Source organism: Cupressus sempervirens, chromosome 1 (assembly GCF_028749045.1).
Source record: "Cupressus sempervirens isolate cs-2001-9-10 chromosome 1, ASM2874904v1, whole genome shotgun sequence".
Taxonomy (NCBI): domain Eukaryota; kingdom Viridiplantae; phylum Streptophyta; class Pinopsida; order Cupressales; family Cupressaceae; genus Cupressus; species Cupressus sempervirens.
This window is the reverse complement of record NC_143118.1, coordinates 58,692,313-58,712,937: the sequence shown is the minus strand read 5'-3', so window position 1 is coordinate 58,712,937 and position 20,625 is coordinate 58,692,313. Positions and strand designations below refer to the sequence as shown.

The window sequence follows — 20,625 nt, the reverse complement described above, 5'->3', positions numbered from 1 at the left end:
AAATGAGGGTTTTTGGCTTTTTTTTTTTCTCTTATATCTCGCTGGCGTCGCAATTGCGATGCCTACCGTCGCAATTGCGACGACATTGGGCTAAAATTGAAAAAAAAAAGCCAAAACCACATTACCTTTTCTTGCCGTCGCAAATTGACCCTTGATGTATTAGTGTATATGCTACCAATAATAGATTATGTACCGAAGAGAAAGGGGTCTTTACCCACTCAACATAGGCCCAATTTGACCTTAACAAGGAGGGTCCTGAAACTACAAAACCATAGAGCACAATCGGTCTGATCAAAGTGTCCATAAGAGTCAACTTGGATGCCATGTCTTGAAAGTGATGCTTGAAACACTACCTCTCAACAAGGGCCAAGGAACCGTACCCTCTTTTCATAAGAGATCAAATTACTGGTCTTGTGCTAAAACGCAAGCCAAAGAATTTAACCTCCTAGACAAGTGTAGGAAGACGAGATCTTAGTCTTTGCAGCCTAGTAGAAGAAGTGGAGGTGTGAGGTCTTGAGATAGCTGAAGACCATCACCTTGGTCTTACCCAAGTAACTGTCTCTTGTCATGAGTTGTAGAAAAAGGTGATGCCATCAAGAAGTATCTTAGGGGAGGAGGCTAGGAGGACCACATCATCTGCAAAAAGTAAGATATAGATCAAGTTCCAATGTAAGGAGCAACCATCACCCATAAGGGAGTGCGCTTGAAGATAAGCCTTCTACTCATCAATGTACAGTCCAAACAAAGTGGGAGATAGAGGGCAACCTTGCTTCACCCCAATGGTGCTTCGACTAAAATCATACAATCCTTGGGGGAGTCCTAATGCGTCCAATACAGTCTTATGATGGTTGTCAAATGAGTCTAAAAAATCCCAATGTCATGAAGCCTCTGAAAAAGTGTCATCTTGAGAACTTAATCAAACGCCTTACGAAAATCCATAAAGTAGCAATAAACCTTTGAGGAACGATGCCGTGCTTCCTTGATAGTCACCTAGAGGATAATGATGTGGTCTGTTGTAACATGCTAAATTTTCCACTTTTATTTTAATTGATTTAAATAACAAAATAACATTTCTTCTCAGATACACAAGAAGGACAGTTATAAGGGCCATCATATCATTTACACATGAAATACAGTTTCATCCTCAATTTATATATTCAATTGATAGGAACAATAGATATAACCGATTCTTTATCCAATGAAAGAAAAACTAATTTAACTATAATAACCATCTAAGCAATACATAGATTTAGAATGCGGAAATATAAAAGTAAAATACCTGAAAAGTAGTTATCTTGCATGTAGATCTTATCTTTGTGTTGTGCAAGCTTTGGCATCTGGAAGAGAGGAGAAGCATTGCCAAGGGCTTAACCTCCCAACCATGGACCCTTAAGTATCCCCGCATAATCTCTACTAAGAAAAACCAACTTAACTATAATAACCATTTAGCAATTCATAGATTTAGAATGTGAAAATATAAAAGTAAAATACCCGAAAAGTAGTTATCTTGCATGCAGATCTTATCCTTGTGTTGTGCAAGCTTTGGCATCCAGAAGAGAGGAAAAGCATTGCGAAGGGCTTAACCTCCCAATCATGGACCCGTAAGTATCCCCACACAATCTCTACTGAGAAAGGCCCTCCCTACCCTAGGATTAGGCTTAGGACACCACTGTCTAGCCATTGAGCATCCTGGTGTTAGAGTGTCGGCTATACAATTAGCTAGACTGCGGATACCTTCCATTCACCTATCTATCAATTGCTAGCAACCCTGACCTCTAGTGATCACAACAGCAAGCATGCCACTAACCTATATTGGCCAGGGATTTGCGTGGGTACTATGTACCCGATCACCCACCACTCAACTTGACAACAAGACCTATACAATCAACTACCATGACCTGAATCAGTTTAAAACACTATCATTACTTGCATATTTGTTACAAATTGTTCATTCTCTCTATCATGCAGGGATAATTTGCGTTTCAGTAGTTATTAGTACACACCCTTCACCTTGCTGGTCTTCCTTGATGAATTTCTAGGGTGAATGTCTAAGCACAGTATAATCATAGCTAATTACATTCTGCCTAAGCTGGGCTTATTGCTTATCAATAGATTCATGAGACTTGTAATTTATTCCCGACTTTTCATAAGAGTGCTATCTCTTATCTCAAAGGGTATATAATAGATACCCCTGTATAAGCTTGCACTGTTTGGATCTTACTCCAAGTGAATCAACAATTCTGAAAGGAGATGTTTTTATAGGTTGTCATAGTTTGCTCGATTCTTGAGCATATTTGCAATCTCAGACAAAATAAAAATAAATAGTTCATTTCAGAGCAAGGCTCTTTCTATGATAGCATTGCCTTATTAATTCCAAGCTAAGATTTACAAGTCTATTATATCAATTGCAAAGAACATAAATAAGTAGGAGTATTGCATGACTTGACTGTAATATCGCTTTCTTGAAAGCTCAATTGGACTCTATGTAATTGCTGGTAGATGCAAAATCAAGGTTGTAAATGTGTAACAAGGAAATATTTGATACAACCTCTAATGCATCTCATGACACTTCTGCACTGGTGTCCTCCAACAAAATGCTTGACATGGTATGGTAAGATATGTGCAAGAGATTTTACACTAAATTGATAATACCATGATAATGCTCGGTTCAATAATCAAGGCAAATGAAATAGTAATTGAATGTAGATGTGAGGTAGAATGAAAGAGTCACATGCAAAATGAGATTGTGAAAATAATAAGAATTGAAATGCAGGTAGTATGAAATTGCAATGTCTCTGTTATGATGTTTCAAATGCTTCTCATTATGAACCATTGCTCAAATTAAAATCTTTTCTTTACTCGGTTGCATGCCCGATTACGAGCAAGAAAATAAAAGGTGGCAAAGAGTTACAACCAAAAAGCCATTGGCAACATATGTGGCAATATTAGTAAAATGGCCACAGAAAAAATATAAGGGTGAAAGAATATAGAAATATGGCCGCTCATGATATAATAAGAAAACCATTGCCAAGGTTGGAAAATAATAATTTCATACTAAATGTCTTAATATAAAAATGTCATACTTCATACTAAGTGGGATGAACAAGGGAGGACAACACAGTGAGACCGAGGAGGGCATGGTCCACATGGGGATGTGGGTGATGGTAAAGCGGCTAACAGAGGGAATGCCAAAAGAGCGGTAGAGTGTGTATTCAGCCATGTTTGCACCCTCACAATGAGATCAACAAATGAAGGATCTGGAACTAGGGAGGCACAGGAGGTTGTTCAATATCACAAGTCAGAGGACTTGCAAGGCTGGAGGAAATGACGCCCGTACCTTGTGAGGGGGTCCACAAAATTATCAAAGGATCTTTGGAGACCAAGTGGGATTGGGTCCGATCCGACCATGTACATTGAATCCGAAACCTAGTTGCATAGGGGATTTGCTTGTCCTTGGTCCGTACATTGAAGTCACTTGTGATATTGATGTCCCCCATTGCAAAGGACCTAGTAATACTGTCATACAAGTCTGCAAAGGATCCCCGTCAGGTCTATTGTGAATAGCATAGGGAGATGATGCCACCGAGAAGTAGCAAATAGAAATGAAGATATCCTTGAGACGCAATGCTACCTGATGCACTCAGACCCACATATATTTAGCATAGTTGTTAGAGTGAATTGCAAAAGCTGCGCTTTGGAGTTGACTACTAACCAACCAAGCCACACCCTCCTTTAATGTTCCTTGTCCCCAGTTTAGGACAATCACATGAATTTCTAAAACTATCTCTATTAGGAACTTCCACTTACACCCAACTTATGTAAGATAACTTTTCCATTACAGCTTTAATCACAACAAATGTATGCAAGGTCGTATGAATGTTGTTATAATAATGTCCACAATAAATAGGTCATGATATAGTATTTTATTTGTAGATGTTGTTCTTGTAGTCTTCTTAATATGATCGCTTCTTATTGTTTTAAAATAGATGCAGATGGGTGAAATCGGTTTGGTTGATAAGAAGCTTGATTGTATTTTCTGATAGAATTCTTTTACTGCTGCTTATTTCCTATAAGTGAATCTTGATTTCTGATGTATATATTATTCTCATAATCATTGTACTTTTCTCATACCTGGTGAATATAATATTGCTATGTCAGTTGATCCCTTTTATTACTCAAGTGAGTATTCAGATGTTAAAGAAAGGTATATTTTTCTTCCTTATCGATATTTTTCTATCCTCCTCACTTGCTGATATGAGTCATCATAAGAGGTAAATTACTATTGTGCTTTTCACTTCCTTTCCTTTGAACTTATTCTGATGTGAAACTGTTTCATAACCTCCGCACCAAATATATATTATGATTTGTGATTCCCTTCAATCTGAAGAATATAATTGAACAATGTTTTTAATGCCAATATGGCCATAACCTCCGTCTGAACTAAGATGTGAGTACCTTAGTCAATCATTTCACATTCACCTATAATACAATATAAATATTTCTACCTGTCAATCCTTGCATTCAACGTTGTCTTTTTGAAGGTGTCTTCCAATACTCAGTCATGAAAGATTATTAGTTCTTGCCTTTGGCAGGAAACTAATGGACTCATGAGGTTCCATATTAGTTACATAATCTAAAAATTTCAAGATATACTAATGTTTGCAAAAGCTATATTAATTTGCATGTTTTTTTGGAATTGAAAAATACAATTTTTAACAAATTGTATTGGCTCATGATGAAAAAGGCAATGAAAAAATTCAATTTTCTTCAACAAAAATACAAATATTTTTTCTAACACCTCTATTAATGAATGCATTCAATGCCAACTTTATCTTTTCCACATTTGTGACAAGTGGATAAACTTAAAAAAAAAACATCATTTTTATCTTTCACCTCACAAATATGTCTAATCAATATTAATTATTCCTATCTATTTTCCTTACCGAGTTCAAATATAGAGTTCAATATTTTATATTTTTTATTTTAAATATATTTATTAGTAGTTTTACATTGATGTTTATTTTTGTAATGTGTAAAATGTTATTCAAATATAGATATTTTAATCAAATATAGAGTTAAATATATTTCTTATTTTAAACACATTTATTATCTTCTACTATTTTACAATTTTGATCATTTTTTTTATACCATTAATACTACCCCTCAAACTTACTACATATTTTGGTACTTTGATTTAAGTAATCAACAATTTTTTTTTTAATTAAATATTTCAACTTATAATTGAATTGGTAGAAATGAGTAGTTCATTCATATAATATAATTTTTGTTGTTATTTATATATTTCTTAAAATAATAAAATTATTAATAATTTTCAAATTCTCTTCAACTCTCTCTATTATTCTACCTTTACTTGTCCTTATAATAACATATCATTTTCTCTTTTAGCTCTCTCTTCGTATAACATTATATCCCATGGGCCATAGGCATCCTTAATATCAACACTAGCTTAGTTGTATATATACAGAAAAATGTTATGAACGTTTCAATTTTAAAAGACACTTCAACATTTTCCATTAGTTCTTCACTAAACACAAAAAACTAATCTTGAGCCATAAGTTTTCATCAGTAAAACACAAAGGCGTTGACAAGATAGAGATCATTGCAAAAGCTACTTACAGTCAACCATAAAAACATGAAGGCAGGAACTTTGGAGCATGCGCCCCTTGTTTGGTGTGCTATCTTTATGTGGTATTAGTTTATATTATTCCATCCATCTTTTGGCTCGCTAAGAAACCAATGTAATCATTTCATACATATATAGCATCAAAATATCTATTAATTTTTATACTATCCCCAACATCTGATAATTACGAGACTGAAATACTAGTATATATCCAGCGGGGTTCTGATTTGTTTCCTCCTGTATTATTTTACTGGTCACTGCCCATGACGTTGACACTTGACTTGCGGAAGTATTTCCTTCTGCTAAATATTCTGTGTAAACTCTCCGTGCCTATTTACAGATCTATGAATTCATCCTTCCATTCTTATTCTCTTGCTCATGGATGCTCGTTTGATAGTTATTTCCTTGCTTTCGATGGCCTTTACATCCTCTGATCTGTCTTATTGACTATCCGGCATTGGAGGGTGGAGACACATCTTCTCTTCGATTGTGTTTTCTCCAGATCTGCTCCAAATCTATTGTGATTCTGAGCGTAAGTGATTGCAAGTAGGTTTTCACTGTGGGCCATATTCATGTTATTTCTACTTCTGATTGCTGAGTCTTATTTTCCAGAAGACGCTAACTCCTCTGTTCCATATTTACTCCTTTCCTTGCTTATGTGATGCAATACTCCCTTAATACTATGTAGTATCAAGAGTTACGTCTCTTCTCCAAAAGTTATATTTAATAATATGATTAATATAGGAGAAAGTATACTAATATGGTATGTCTGATTCATATTAATATTTTAATAATATTTACCATAAATAATTTATACTTAGTTTTTATATAACTATATTAATTTTATATTCTTCTTTATATTAAGTTTAATAATAAGTAAAGTATTTAGAATTATTATTTTATCATTTATTATTTATTCTCATGATATATGTAGAGTGTCTTGATTATTGCAATGGTTAATATTTGACTTAGAAATTTATTTAAATGTGATAAAGCAATATATATTATTATTATTTTACTATCTATATTAGAGACAATATCGCCAATAGTGGCATGTTGTGATGGTTAAGTTGTTGAGTTGTTATCCTTGCCATCAAGGTTCAAATCTAATGCGGATGAGGTCCCCCGTCTGTGGCCTCACTGGTTCATAGCTCCAGGTCAAAGCGTTTACCCCTTTTAAAAAAATAAAAAAATAAAAAAAATATTAGAGACAATATAAAAATAACATATATTATAATCTATTTGTTATGTTATTCCTCTATTAGTATTATTTGTTACAATATTTTGCTTTATAATCTATCTTTATATTATAATTATTTTATTTACTATTATTTCAAAATGGGGACATTACACCCCCTCATCCCTCACCCCTGCATAACTCCAAACCGCTTCCCTACAAGTAGAGAGCCAGTGTAAGCTAGTAATCCCAGGGAGTGGTCATGTAGGGCTTTCATGTGTCTCTATGACAAGGAACAAGTTAGCCAAACCAACTACATCGAGAAGCAAAGTTGGCACGGACCAAAAAGATCCATTACTATTCCAGTATTTGACATGCAAGGAACCAACTCCATGTTCCTTCATGCCCAACCATGCCTTCGACCTTCATTTGGCATCTTGTGTTGGTTGGGTATCCCAACCCGAAGGGAAAGAATCTCTAATCACTGCCATTAGGTTCCTAATAACAACCCACCTGCTCTAGTGTCTTGCTGCAACAACAAGCTCCTAGGAATGTTTTAGTTCAACCACCTGTGATTTAGTGAGGTCCTTGTCCAGATAAATCTTTTTGGGGAGAGGAAACAATTTCCTCCTAGCTTTGAGGGTCTGAACATGATCTGCCGAAAACGAAAAATGAAGAAAAAGGGTTCTTCTATGTCAACCATTTGAGTGTTCGATTTGATTTCTTGAAGACTTTGAGCTTCCAAAAACAAAATTGTTATAGTTTAATAGTGCTTGTAAATACTTTGGAACTAAAGACTTGTGCTTTAATTTCAAGTATATTATTTTACTTGGATAGTTGGCAAGAGACTTTGTGCCTTGTTATCAATTCACTTTTCTCATCAAAATAGATTGATTGTAAGAGACCTTGGGTTCTTATTGTCAATCAACCAAATTATAACAACTATCTTAGGAGTTGTTCTTACGTCAACTATTGAGCCACCAATATTACTGTAGCAGTACGTACCTTTTGATAAATTGCAAGTAGTTGTTTTTACCATACAATCATTCGTGAAGAAAAGGAGTTGATTCAGAGAATCACCCATTTGTTAATCTCAAGTAGGTTTCTTTGTAGCCACTTATGTTAAGAAGGGAGCCTCCGCTATTGTTGGGAGGAGATATTTATCTCACTACATCATTTGCCTAAAGGCACAATTTTTTAAGTTGTGGTCTTTGTGACTTACAAAATTTTTAGCCAATAGTACGATGTCAGGGGAACAATCTTCATCTTCTCTTTCAGGAATGGTTTTAACCCTTCTATGAACCATCGTTTCTTTAGGCTATCCGCTAGGTGACTATGCATATTACCCAACAGTTCCTTCAGTCGTCGACCTTATGCTCTGATGGTCTCATTTTTGGCCTTCTTGGTACTATATATTTCTGCCACAATTTTATTGTCATCTCATAGAAGTTGGAAATTGGTTTGGAATTCCTTTTTCAAGTTCATGCATGTGATGACTTTAGTTTTGTCAACATCTGAGTACTAGTCTCTTGCCACTCCGCACAACGTGTTTGGAAACTGTTTGGCCCATTTTTCCTGATCCGTCATTTATTGGTGGACCAAATGGTTTGGTATGTTCTGCAGTGTTGCATGGGGTCTTCCTTCCCGTCACGTGTAAATTTGGTCAACTTTTGTATTTGAGGCATCACGACAACTTTGGTTATTGCCAATATTGTGTGTGTTCTCGAACTAGATGTGTTAGAGCCGGATAAGTTGCTTTGACTATTGTGACCCTATGTCCCTTTGGCACTTGTAGCTGCACTAGTATCCCTTGCTCCTATTTACCGGTTAGGGTAGACTGAGTTAATGCATACTACCGTGACAAGATAAAAGATATAACACTGAAATATGTAATGCTTCAGGAACCAGATATATAGTCCATTAATGCTTCAATGCTTCAAGTACGTAGTATGCCAGAACACAAGATACATAGCAATGATCAATACTGAATCAATCCTCTCTCCAATGGAGAATGTACATATAGATCCCAAAGGGGTGCGACTGGACCGTCGCGTCATAACAAAACATCCTTTGGTTACTAACTAACACCTTAGCTAATCCAATGGCATAACACACTTTTGCTGACAACAACACCTTTGCCCTCAACCCCTCTTCTCCTCTCCCTTGGGCCCTGCTTCCCCCCTCCCTTGATGTGAGAGAGGTTTCCCAATTGGTTTCTAGTTTCTTCTAGTAGTTTGTTGTGGTTTACTTCATCACCATTAGTGTGGTACCTTTCTTCCATATTGTACCTTGTGCCTCCGACTTGTTCACTCAATGTGGTGCGTACTTGGTTTCCTTCAGGCTACCTTTCCTTCGACCGTCCCTTGACAAGTCTTCTCAATCTTCTTGGATGCTCAGCTTGTTCCTCTAGTCTTAGTGCCCTTTGAATGGCCTCATCCTTGTTTATACGCTCCTTCCACCTTTTATCTTTATTTAAAAGTTTTGGCATTTATTACTCCTCCCCAAAGGGTTGCCTTGTCTTCTTCTAGTCTCTCTCTCTCTCTCTCTCTCTCTCTCTCTCTCTCTCTCTCTCTCTCTCATATCTTCTTTTGCTTGTTTTCTTCAACCCTTCAGAGAATCTGCTAAGGTCTATTCTCTCGATTGATTTCCTCTTGGGAGTTCTATTGGGCCAAGAATGTTTGTACCAATAAATGTGGGAGCTTGCTCATCAACTGATCAATTGTAGCACTTACTCCAAGAGAATACCACATTGTGCTCTTAGGGACTTGTTCCTATGCAACTTCTCTCCACATTTGAGTTTCTATTGATGGTTGCAATAGTGAGATGAAAGCAGAGATGTCAATGCTCGTTCCCCTTCAAATAACTCTCAGAATGTGTCGTCTTTGCTCGGCTACTACCTTTGTTTATTGGTTGTCACATTATGTGTCCTTCGACATATATTGTACTCCATCCTCCCAGATCCTTTATAGGTAATGATGCTAAATGTTTACCGCTTCGGGTAACAAGTTTAATACATACGAGAATAGGTAGTAACAAAAAATAATGCAATGTAACACAATTATCAAAGAACTCACCAAATTGTCTTTATTAATCTTAGAAAATGCTTAAAGTTGTCCTCCATTTTGTCATAAAAAAATGGAGGTAACAGTACGAAACTTTTCCAATTGAGTTTCACATTTTTCCAACATAACTCGTTATTTTATCGGCAAAAATTAATCAAACAATTGTCACCAATACATATAATGAAATGTTTTACTGAAGGTTCTCATCAAGTCTTTTTCGTTTTTTCAATTTGTTAGCCTATACTTGGTTTTTGAGATCTTCAAAGTCCTATTTATGTTTTTTAAGTGTTCATTTTGATTGTTTTTATCTTTTTGTTTCCTTACAATCCCTTGCTTTCGGTTTTCCCTTTGATTCGAGATATCTTGGGACATAAACTTAGTTGTTAGTCAAAATATATTAAGTATTTAATGCCTGCAAAGTGGGATTTGCAACTTCAATTGCATGTTTAAAATGTTGGCCTTATATTCTAATGTCGAGTTGCACTTTTTGAATAATATAACTTTAAATGACTTTATGTTATGTGTTTAAGTTACTTATCACTTAAGTGACTATATCACTTTATAGTCTAATTTGATGTTGAGATTTACTTTAATGTTTTAATTTAAAACATTTAAGTGAAATATCAATTTTTGAACATATTTACACATAATATGTAAAATATTTAGTATAAATATGTATTTAACCCTTTTAAGTGATATTTTCTTAAGAATATCAATTGGACATGTGCCCAATAGAAAACTAAAGTGATGCAACTCTATTACATGTTATTTTCAAAACAAGAGACATTTAATGGCTCTCACAAAACCTGACTTTGGCTTTCAAGGGAAAATGTCCCATGCATTGCATCTTCTAAAGCCCAATTAAGGCTTAGAAGCATATGTGCTGCCATTTTAAACATGAATTACACCTCTAGAAATCCAATTTTAATCTAGTGCATGCATATGCATTGCATGTAAAAGGCTTTCAAATCACATGACTTGTCTCCAAGGTAAAACATCACATGCATTACACCTCAAGAAACCCGATTTTGGTCATCAAGCGACTTTCATGCAAACAACATTGCATATTTAACATATGCATTTGACTTGTCAAAGCTCGATTTTGGCTTATAAGCAAAAAAAGTCCCATGTAATGCATATTGTGAAACCCGATTTAGGGTTGGACTTGGTTTTGGAATGCAGATTTTAAGTATGCATTGCACTTTCTAAAGCCCAATTAGAGTCTAAAAGCAAAAACCTCCATTGAGAAGGCTTTTTCAACCACGTTTTTTGGTTAAATAAGACCTAGGTGTGCAAGTTCATGTATTTCCTTTGCATGTAATCTCACCCAAATAATCCAATTTTGGCTTGAGAGGCAAAACATTTCATGTGTAACATCTTGCAAAGCCCGATTTTGGCTTGCCAAGATATGAGCTGCACATTAAAACATGCGTTTGGACTACTAAAACCTTATTTGGGTCTTCTAAAGGCAAAATGCTACATATAGAGGCAAAACATTGCATGCAATAGGGTTTCCAAACCCTGATTTGCCAAGGAAATTGGAAGGAAAGTCATTTGCATCATTACATGCACATGTAATGCAAGTTCTAAACTACGATTTGCTCTTGGGAAGGCATTTTCAAACACAAGAATCACTTGGATAAATGCAAGCTGCACTTTGAAGGACATTTGAAACGTCATTTGCATCTCCAAACCACAATTTGAAGCGAAGGCTTGAATCTTTCAAAGGCATTAGATTCTTATTTCCTTTGCATGTAATCTCACCCAAAAAGTCTGATTTTGGCTTGAGAGGAAAAACGTTTCATGCATTACATCTTGCGAATCCTGATTTTATTGCAAAGATATGAGTTGCACATTAAAACATGCGTTTGGACTTCTAAAACCTGATTTGTGTCTTCTAAATGCAAAACACTATATATAGAAGCAAAATGTTTAATGCAACAGGGTCTCCAAACCCCGATTTGCTAAGGAAATTGAAAGGAAAGTCATTTGCATTAAGCCTTTGCATCATTACATGAACATGTAATGCAAGTTCTAAACCACGATTTTCTCTTGGGAAGGCATTTTCAATCACAAGAATCACTTTGAGAAATGCAAGCTGCACTTTGAAGGGCATTTAAATTGTTATTTACATCTCCAAACCACGAGAAGCCAAGGTTTGAATCTTTCAAGGGCATTTGATTCTTACTTGCAAGGACACTCCTAAAACCCGATTTTGAAGAGAACAAGTTCATTTCAACTTCTTCTTCTTCCTAATTTTGCTCTTTGCTCTCCAAGTTAGTGTGAGAATCCAGTTTTGCTTGCATTTCTTGATCATTTTGCTAACTTATTGCATTCTTTGGCTCTTTATCATCCATTTGTTTGAATGCAGCCCTAGTTTTTTGTTTCGAGTTATTGAATGAGTTTGAGACTTTCATTTTCTTGCAAATGCAAAAGATCTCCCATTTCAAAAATGTAATTGCATGCAAAGCGAAGTTTGAGAACTTATCAAGTTTGAGTCAAAGCAAGAGGTATGTTCTTTTTGTTTTTCATGTTTTTTATATACTTTGTTACTTGTTTTTGGGCTATTTTTTGGAGAAAAGTTTGAGATCTTCCCACAAAAGAGTGCAAGTATCCTTCATGCTTTCATCTTCCATGTTCAATTCATCATCCAAATTCATCCTTGTCCATACTCCTAAATATGTAATCACATTACATGTTTACACAAAGTAAATTGATGAGTTATTTACCACATGTAATTGCATCTCCAAAACCCAATTTTGGTAAGAACTCACATTTTAAAGCATAAAAACTCTCATCCTACACACATCCAATTGTTCCCAACTTGCATTCTTAGCCATTCACCTTGCCTACATGCAATCCACCTTTTAAACCCCGATCTTAACCTACTCTTGTTAGTCTGTGATTGCTTGTAGAGGTTCCATCAAAATTTGATTTCATTTCCCCTCTTGGCACATGCCATTTCGATTCTGCCCTACACTTGCTTTTGTCTAGTTACCCTTGAAGAGGTTCTATAGATTATCTTAATATTTAGGGGTAAAATTATAAAACTGTTTCCCGTCATAGCAGTTTTTACACATTGCTTCTTTATGACCTGAAGCTTCACAGTTTACTGAGATTCCTTTTCTGTATTCTGAGTAACTAAGTGCATGTCATATTGCTTCGTAAAAATCCACTCGTGGATTTAAGGAACATCTATTTTCTGCCATATACCATACTAATGAAATGCCTCATGCTGGTTGTTATAAAAATATTCAACAATTTTTGGCAAACCTATCTAGTGCCACATATTTGCCAATCTCAAATTTCATATAGTGTATAACTTTATTGAGAATCCATTTCCTAAATAACTAAAAACAACAGTTTTGCCATTGGATTGTTATTTTCCATGAAATTAATGCCAGGTCTGCATGTGAAAAATAACAGTCAGAATTTTGAAAAGTCCCAGTTTTAATGAAAAGTGTTGCCTTTTATGGCTTTGCTTCATTATTTTCGTTTCAGCTTGGGCTCTTCTCTAAAAAAATTTGGAATTCAAATATGTATAGTTTCATATTGAAAAATATACCTAGCTAGTTCCCCTTGAATAAAAAAGGAAGGAAGAAAAGGAGACAGACTGAATGTATGCTCATAAATGACTTAAGCATGTCAACTGGACTAAAGGTACATTGGACTCTAAAATGATGTAAACATAAGTAGAAGGATAGATCCAAACTCAAAGCAGTTGAAACCCTAACCAAGTGATCAGAGTTTCAAGTACAAACAATTTTACTGGCCTGACTTCTACCCACGGTTTAGAAATGGAACACATGACTAGCTACTTTGTGGTTTGCTGAAGATCACAGCCTTTAGGGAACAGGTAAAGTGGTTATGATTACCCTTTAAAACATTAAACACAGGACAATTAGACAAATAAACTGCTAGGTTACTAGGAGTTTATGGGTTTTAGTTTTAGCTTTACTCAGACATGTGCTTGTGATATTTTTACGTTATAAGATGTTCATTTCAGTGAGTCTGTATATATGATTTTCAGCTGAATCACAGCAGAAGATTTAATTTTTATCAAAACAATAGTTGCAGTGAGCATATCCTCAATTTGTAATTTTTTTTTGATTTCAAAAGTTACATATTAATCTATAGTTCTTTCTAAGTTGTAATACATGGATTTAACATGGTCTAGGTGACTCAACGATCTTCTTTTGGACTTCATTGAGATCACAAGGATGGAAGTGAATAGATGTTTTGAGCTTATTGTTCATAAGAACTCATCAATTGCATCCTCTGATGATCCTGATTTATAGCTTTGAGTTGTTTGTTGATCAATTGTTTTTTGGGGAAATTTGAAGGTACCATCATTTCCTGATGATATGGCTATGAATCTGATAGAAGCAGAACTAGGACGGCCTTGGACAGAAATATATTCTGAGCTCTCCCCATCTCCAATTGCTGCTGGTAATTTCAGATTAACACCGTGGCTACAGTTTACACTATCAAAAATTGATTACCATCATATATGCAATTAATAACGACCCATGATTTTTGAATTTAAACTGCCTTAGTTTATTTGTGGTGTTACACTGACAACTATTAATTCTATATGAATGCTGGCAATACATCATATAGGCAATAAGTAATGGCTCATGATTCTTGAATTTAATTTCCCTTAGTTTTTTGTGGTGTTTTTCTATGTATTCATAGCTTTGGTCCATGAGGAAGTAACACAGATTTCACTCTGCTTGCTTCATACAGGATTCTGATTCTTCTGATCATTACTAATGGAACTGTTTCCTATACAGCATCATTGGGCCAGGTCTACAAAGGCCGACTGAAGGAAAATGGTGACGTGGTTGCTGTAAAAGTACAACGACCTTTTGTTCTGGAAACAGTGACTGTTGATTTATTTATTATTCGCAAGTTAGGCCTGGCTCTCCGCAAGTTTCCACAAGTAAATGACTTCAACTTTTGTCTGCTTTAAAGCACTTGGCAGGAAAAGGTTCAGTATGATTTTAGGCATAGAGTGCTCTTGCATTAAAATTTGATGCTTTTTATCTGTTTGACTTTACTTTTGGAAGTTAATAGGGGAAACAAAAATGACTCTTTTGATTTTGATAAATTTAGTACTGCACTAAGTGGTTGCTTAACTTTTCATTGACCTTCTTTACAGATTTCAATTGATGTTGTTGGACTCGTAGATGAATGGGCAGCCCGTTTTTTTGAAGAGCTTGACTATATAAATGAGGGTGACAATGGGATTCGGTTTGCAGAAATGATGAAGAAAGACCTTCCTCAGGTGTATGTCATTGACCATTGCTTTACTGTAAATTCCTTTGTAGAGATCCTCGTTTGTGCATAGCGGACTATGTTGACTTTCTTTTTCGTTGGAATGTGGAAGGGAGGGATAAGAAAATAAAAAGCTTTCTTTGATAATTTAACGAGAGCTAACAGGAAAAGAGATGTTGTTGTTTGCTTTAAATTTACCTCCATTTAATTTATAAAATATGGACATGTTAAGCATAATCATTTTATGAAGTAAAAACTTTGAGTGTCAGTGTGTGTTACGGAGTCTTGTGCAAAATAAATTTAGGGTGCAGGACTCCATTAACCCGAGGGATGAATTATGATCACTTAAACAATTATTTTAAAATTAAACATTCATATTTCCTTACTGTGCTTGTGACTTTAAAATGAAGGCAAATTTCAATGAATCTAACAGATAAAGGATCACAAGTATGACATGTGAATCTAGGGATAACTATTTTATAATTCGGGGGAACAGTATTAGAGTTTTTATTTATTTCATGCAAATCACAAGTTAAGCTAAATTTTCATGCTTTGTTATAAAGGGATTGCCACCTTACATATAATCTGAGTATAATTTAAAGACTTAACCTTGGTTTTGAATAGAAAACAAGCACTATCATTCTTGTCTTGCTATCTTTCTTGCCTTCCTATCTCACTTTATCTTGAACAGGAAAATTCCTTTTTTTGGAATAAAACAAAATAATTTTCAAGATTGCAGGTGGTTGTGCCCAAAACATATTCCCAGTACACCTCAAGGAAAGTTATAACTACTGGATGGGTTGAAGGGGAAAAACTGTCACAAAGCACAGCTGGTGATGTTGGCCAACTGGTAAATGTTGGCGTTATATGCTATCTCAAACAGGTTTGCATACTTAATCCATCAATTATTCAAAATTTTTAATGTGTTTTGGTAATTTTCTTTTTCATTTAAGATCAACTGTTATTGTTTTAGTGCTCTAATCCTTACTTTTCCTTTTTCCATCCCATATACTTGAAGGGTAAATGGATGAATGAATCGATTCTCTGAAATATAGCACACAGTTAGTTAGCATCCATTCTTTGTTGTGATACATGAAGAAGTGAAATTTACTCAATTCCCCCCATATTTGCATGTTACGCTTCATGAGATTATGGTAGATTTCATGGGCTACTTAAACGTGGACATCTATTATGCAGCTCTTTCCTTTCCCCAAACAACATCACGCATATTGAAGTTCAAACTAGTTATCTGTAATGTCCCTGTTTTGGTGAGTCTATGCAGTTGATGGAGTTAGCTCATCATAGCGACTATTTTTAGTAAGTCTATTTTTGGCAGTGCAGTGGGTGGCTCTGGCAGTTGGTTGTCACCTACAATTGATCGGGTTAATATTTGCTTGAGCTCTTATTTAGTTATTTTTTGAGTTGCATTATTATAAATTATAATAGTGACTTTAAGTGATATTTCTAAAAAGCAAGTTGGAAAGTTTCTAGTGTTGAGTTCTTTTGGGAAACTTCCACGATTTCTGAAGTGGAGTTTTATGGAAACTTCTGCCAACGAGAGCTTATAAATGAGAGCTCATTTCATTGGGAAAGGCATGCTTGAATCTTATATTTTCTTTTTGTGCCTTTGTGGCTTTTTCCTGTTTCTGACTTGTGAACCCTTGCTGAAGTATAAGGGTCTCATCTGAGAAGTTCTTGGAAATTGTGTTGTAGTATACAATTGGCCAACATTCTCGTACTTTATACCTGTAGCTAAGGAGAATAGTCTGGAAATTATATTTCTTATTAATTTTCCGGCTGATGGTTTTGAGAAGTTCTTTGAGGATTGTTGTGAGAAGTATTGCAATACGTTGCTGTGGTATAACGAATTGCAAGAATCTCCTACTGTTCTTGCTGTGACTGGCGATTGGTAAGAAGAATAAAATCTGCAATATATTGAATTGCTTGGTGGAGCCAGCAGATTGCATATTGGTGAGTCAAATTGATATTGCAGCATGCGAATTATCCAATGCTGGTAGATGTGGCAGATTTCTGGAAGTGGAGGGATGACATCAGTAAAGAGCCCACACGTCACTTCACCTCTGCGTTTCGTGTTGTAGCTGCTATGTGAAGCTAGCATGACATATAACCTGGCCTGCGTTTGATGTTGGCCACATGAATGACTAGATTGCAGCTGTGGTTAAGGACGTGGACTGCATAATGGAGATGCCTGCTGTTGGAGTGTTGTGGGGCACGAAGTCACAACTGCAGGAAGTGATTTAACTTGGTTACCAGCAGTTCACAATGAAGGTGCCAACGACAAATGGATATTAGGAGGAATGAAAAGTCTGCAACAGTCTGCAATCAGCAATCCCGTAAGCAAATAAGGAGCAGTGAATAATGAGGCATTTGTAGTCACGGTTTGATAAATTGAATTTGTAGTTTAGGTGCCATTTTATGTTATGTAATTCTAACATATGATTTCCCAAAATAAAGTGCTAAGGAAATTTGTCAAGTTATTGTCTAATTTTAATGTTATCATTTCAAATCTCTTGAATTTGTCGGTTTATATTTGCATAGAAAACATCCAAAAAATTAGAAAACCATTATTATTGGAAAGACAATAAGTTGTGCATCAATATTCAAGTGGGAAGTCAGTTAGGGGTTTTTACAGTGGTATTAGAGCGGTTTCTTGCCAACTTGCAGGAATTGGGCTCAGTTTGGTCAGTGCTTGGTTTGAAGTGTAGTCAGTATTTGATTTGATATTTCTATCATGGGTAATGATAGGAGGTTTGTGTTGGTTATGCACTATACCTGAAGAGGACATAATTCTCCTCCTAGAGAAGAACCTGAGATACAGTTTGGGTCTGTTGGTAGTCCAAGCAGTTGAGGTGGGTCCAGAGTTAAAGATGCTGATGTTGACAGAGAGGCTATGCAAACATTTAGGAACCTAGCAGCCGGACAACAAAAGATGACAGGTTTACTGCAGCAGTTGTCTAATACTTTGCAGTAGATAGCACTTCCTCGAGGACGGAGTAGGGAGAGAGCTCGGGATGTTTCTGTTGGTTCTCATAGATCTCGAGTCGAGGATAGAACTCGAGATGGTGATAGGTACAGAGATGTAGATCGGATTTGAGTTGAGGATCATGGTGGATTAGCTGACAGAGCTAACTTACATACTGGCTTTCATGATAGGCTGCAGAGGCCCATGTTTCTAAGACCTGAGGTGTATGCGGTCAGTATTGAGTTTGAGGCCGCTCCTTTTGTTGATGACGTGCTGGCACACTATAAGGAGTGGGATGCTTTATCAAAGGCTATTAAAGATCATTTGAATTTTGATAGGTTCCTGACTAAAAAACGGGAGCATTCTAGAGCGAGGTTGACACCTGAGAGACAATGACCTCGATAGACTAAGTTACAACAAGTTGCCAGTAAGATGACGTTGGAGCACTTTGATGGCACTGGGAGAGTTACAACTCGAATGTGGATTCATAAGCTCGATACATATTTGGCTTTGTGTCCTATGTTTGAAGTGGACGCTATCAAATTTGGAGTGTTGCATCTAGATGGAGCTGCACATGACTGGTGGTACCACATGGGTTAGTTTCTTTGCAACATTATCACATCACTTCCTACCAGGAGTTCGTGGATCGCTTGATCAAGAGATTTGACAGGAAGTATCCAAAGGTGTACTTCTATGAGTTGGCGTAGCCGAAGCAGTTTGGTGGATTGGAGAGCTACATCAGTGAGTTCCAAAGGCTTTCAGTCATGGTTTATGATATTTCAGAGTGCGGACGAGTGATGTTATTCATGGAGGGATTGACTGAGCCACTTTGTGGATGGGTAAAGTCCTTCGACCCATCTTCTCTCCAGGTAGCGATGAGGAAGGCACGAGACTTGGAGTCCTCTTCTCGAAGCAAGGTTGCTTCGAAATCTTCTGCTCTTTCGGCCGATGATGAGCTCCCACCAGTTGTAGAGGACAAGGGTAAGTTAGTGGAGAGATCTGATGACACTCGTAGAGAGGATTTGAGGAGGCATCAATTGTGCTATTGGTGCAAGGAGCCTTTCTCTAAAGGTCATACTTGTGTGTTAAGGCCGAATGGAGCAACGAATCGTGGTATGTGGGTTTACACTGATGAGATTGAGGATGAGTCATCACAACATGAGGATATCGATGGAGCTGATCATACTGATGATAGAGTTTATATTGTGATGAGCATTTATAGTTTGGTATTTGACTCACATGTTCAGGATTTGCACCGAATGCAGAGTTGGTCTGAGCCTAAGCTAGATTGTCAATAGAATGATTGGGTAGCCACAATGAAGGAGAGTGTGTTGAGATCTCCTAAGGTTTTTTTTGTTAGTGATGTTCCGATTTTTACGTCACCAACACAAGTATTTGGTGCTATATTGCAGGTCATGTTATTGGGTCTGATGATGGTATTGGCATTCAGTTGGTTTAGTGAGGACATGGACATCACTTGCTTCTTGTGGGATCCCGGTGGAGGTTTTTACATGATGTTAGATTGCTTGAGGACAAGCAATCTCGGGGAGGGAGGACTGTAATGTCCCCATTTTGGTGAGTCTATGCAGTTGATGGAGTTATCTCATCATAGCGACCCTCGTGCACTGACAGGGTGTTTTGGGGGTCCCAGTTGTGAACTTGTCTATTTTTGACAGGTGCTATTTTTGGCAATGCAGTGGGTGGCTCTGGCAGTTGGTCATCACCTGCAATTGATCGGGTTAATATTTGCTTGAGCTCTTATTTAGTTATTTTTTGAGTTGCATTATTATAATAATGTTTATATTATTATCATAATGACTTTAAGTGATATTTCTAAAAAGCAAGTTGGAAAGTTTCTAGTGTTGAGTTCTTTTGGGAAACTTCCATGATTCCTAAAGTGGAGTTTTATGGAAACTTCTTCCAATGAGAGCTTATAAATGAGAGCTTATTTCATTGGGAAAGGCACGCTTGAATTTTATATTTGCTTTTTGTGCCTTTGTGGCTTTTTCCTGTTTCTGACTTGTGAGCCCTTGCTGAAGTATAAGGGTCTCGTTTGAGAAGTTCTTGGCAATGGCGCTGCAGTATACAATTTGCTAACATTCTCTCACTATATTCCTGTAGCTAAGGAGAATAGTCTGGAAAATATATTTCTTATAATTTTCTGGCTGAGGGTTCTGAGAAGTTCTCTGAGGATTGTTTTGAGAAGTATTGCAATACATTGCTGTGGTATAACAAATTGCAACAATCTCCTATTGTTCTTGCTATTACTGGAGATTGGTAAGCAGAATAAAATCTGCAATATATCGAATTTCTTGGTGGAGCCAGCAGATTGCATATTGGTGAATCAAATTGATATTGCAGCATGCAAATTATACAATGCTAGTAGATGTGGCAGATTTATGGAAGTGGAGGGACGACATCGATAAAGAGCCCACACGTTACTTCAGCTCTGCGTTCTGAGTTGTGGCTGCTATGTGAAGCT

The 20,625-nt window shown here is 36.3% G+C and overlaps 1 protein-coding gene across 2 annotated transcripts in view; it reads left to right on the top strand.

Annotated features, from left to right (window-relative positions):
* Nucleotides 1-20,625, top strand: part of LOC149576143 (Protein kinase superfamily protein) — a 258,692-nt gene that overhangs the window by 77,563 nt on the left and 160,504 nt on the right. The window contains exons 5-8 of one of the 2 annotated variants that reach the window (XM_089816459.1): nt 14,227-14,332; nt 14,677-14,825; nt 15,045-15,170; nt 15,900-16,043. In XM_089816459.1, the coding sequence (XP_089672585.1) occupies nt 14,227-14,332; nt 14,677-14,825; nt 15,045-15,170; nt 15,900-16,043 (525 nt within the window). The remainder of the gene's footprint in view (nt 1-14,226; nt 14,333-14,676; nt 14,826-15,044; nt 15,171-15,899; nt 16,044-20,625) is intronic. The other variant, XM_089816466.1, reaches the window with a different exon arrangement.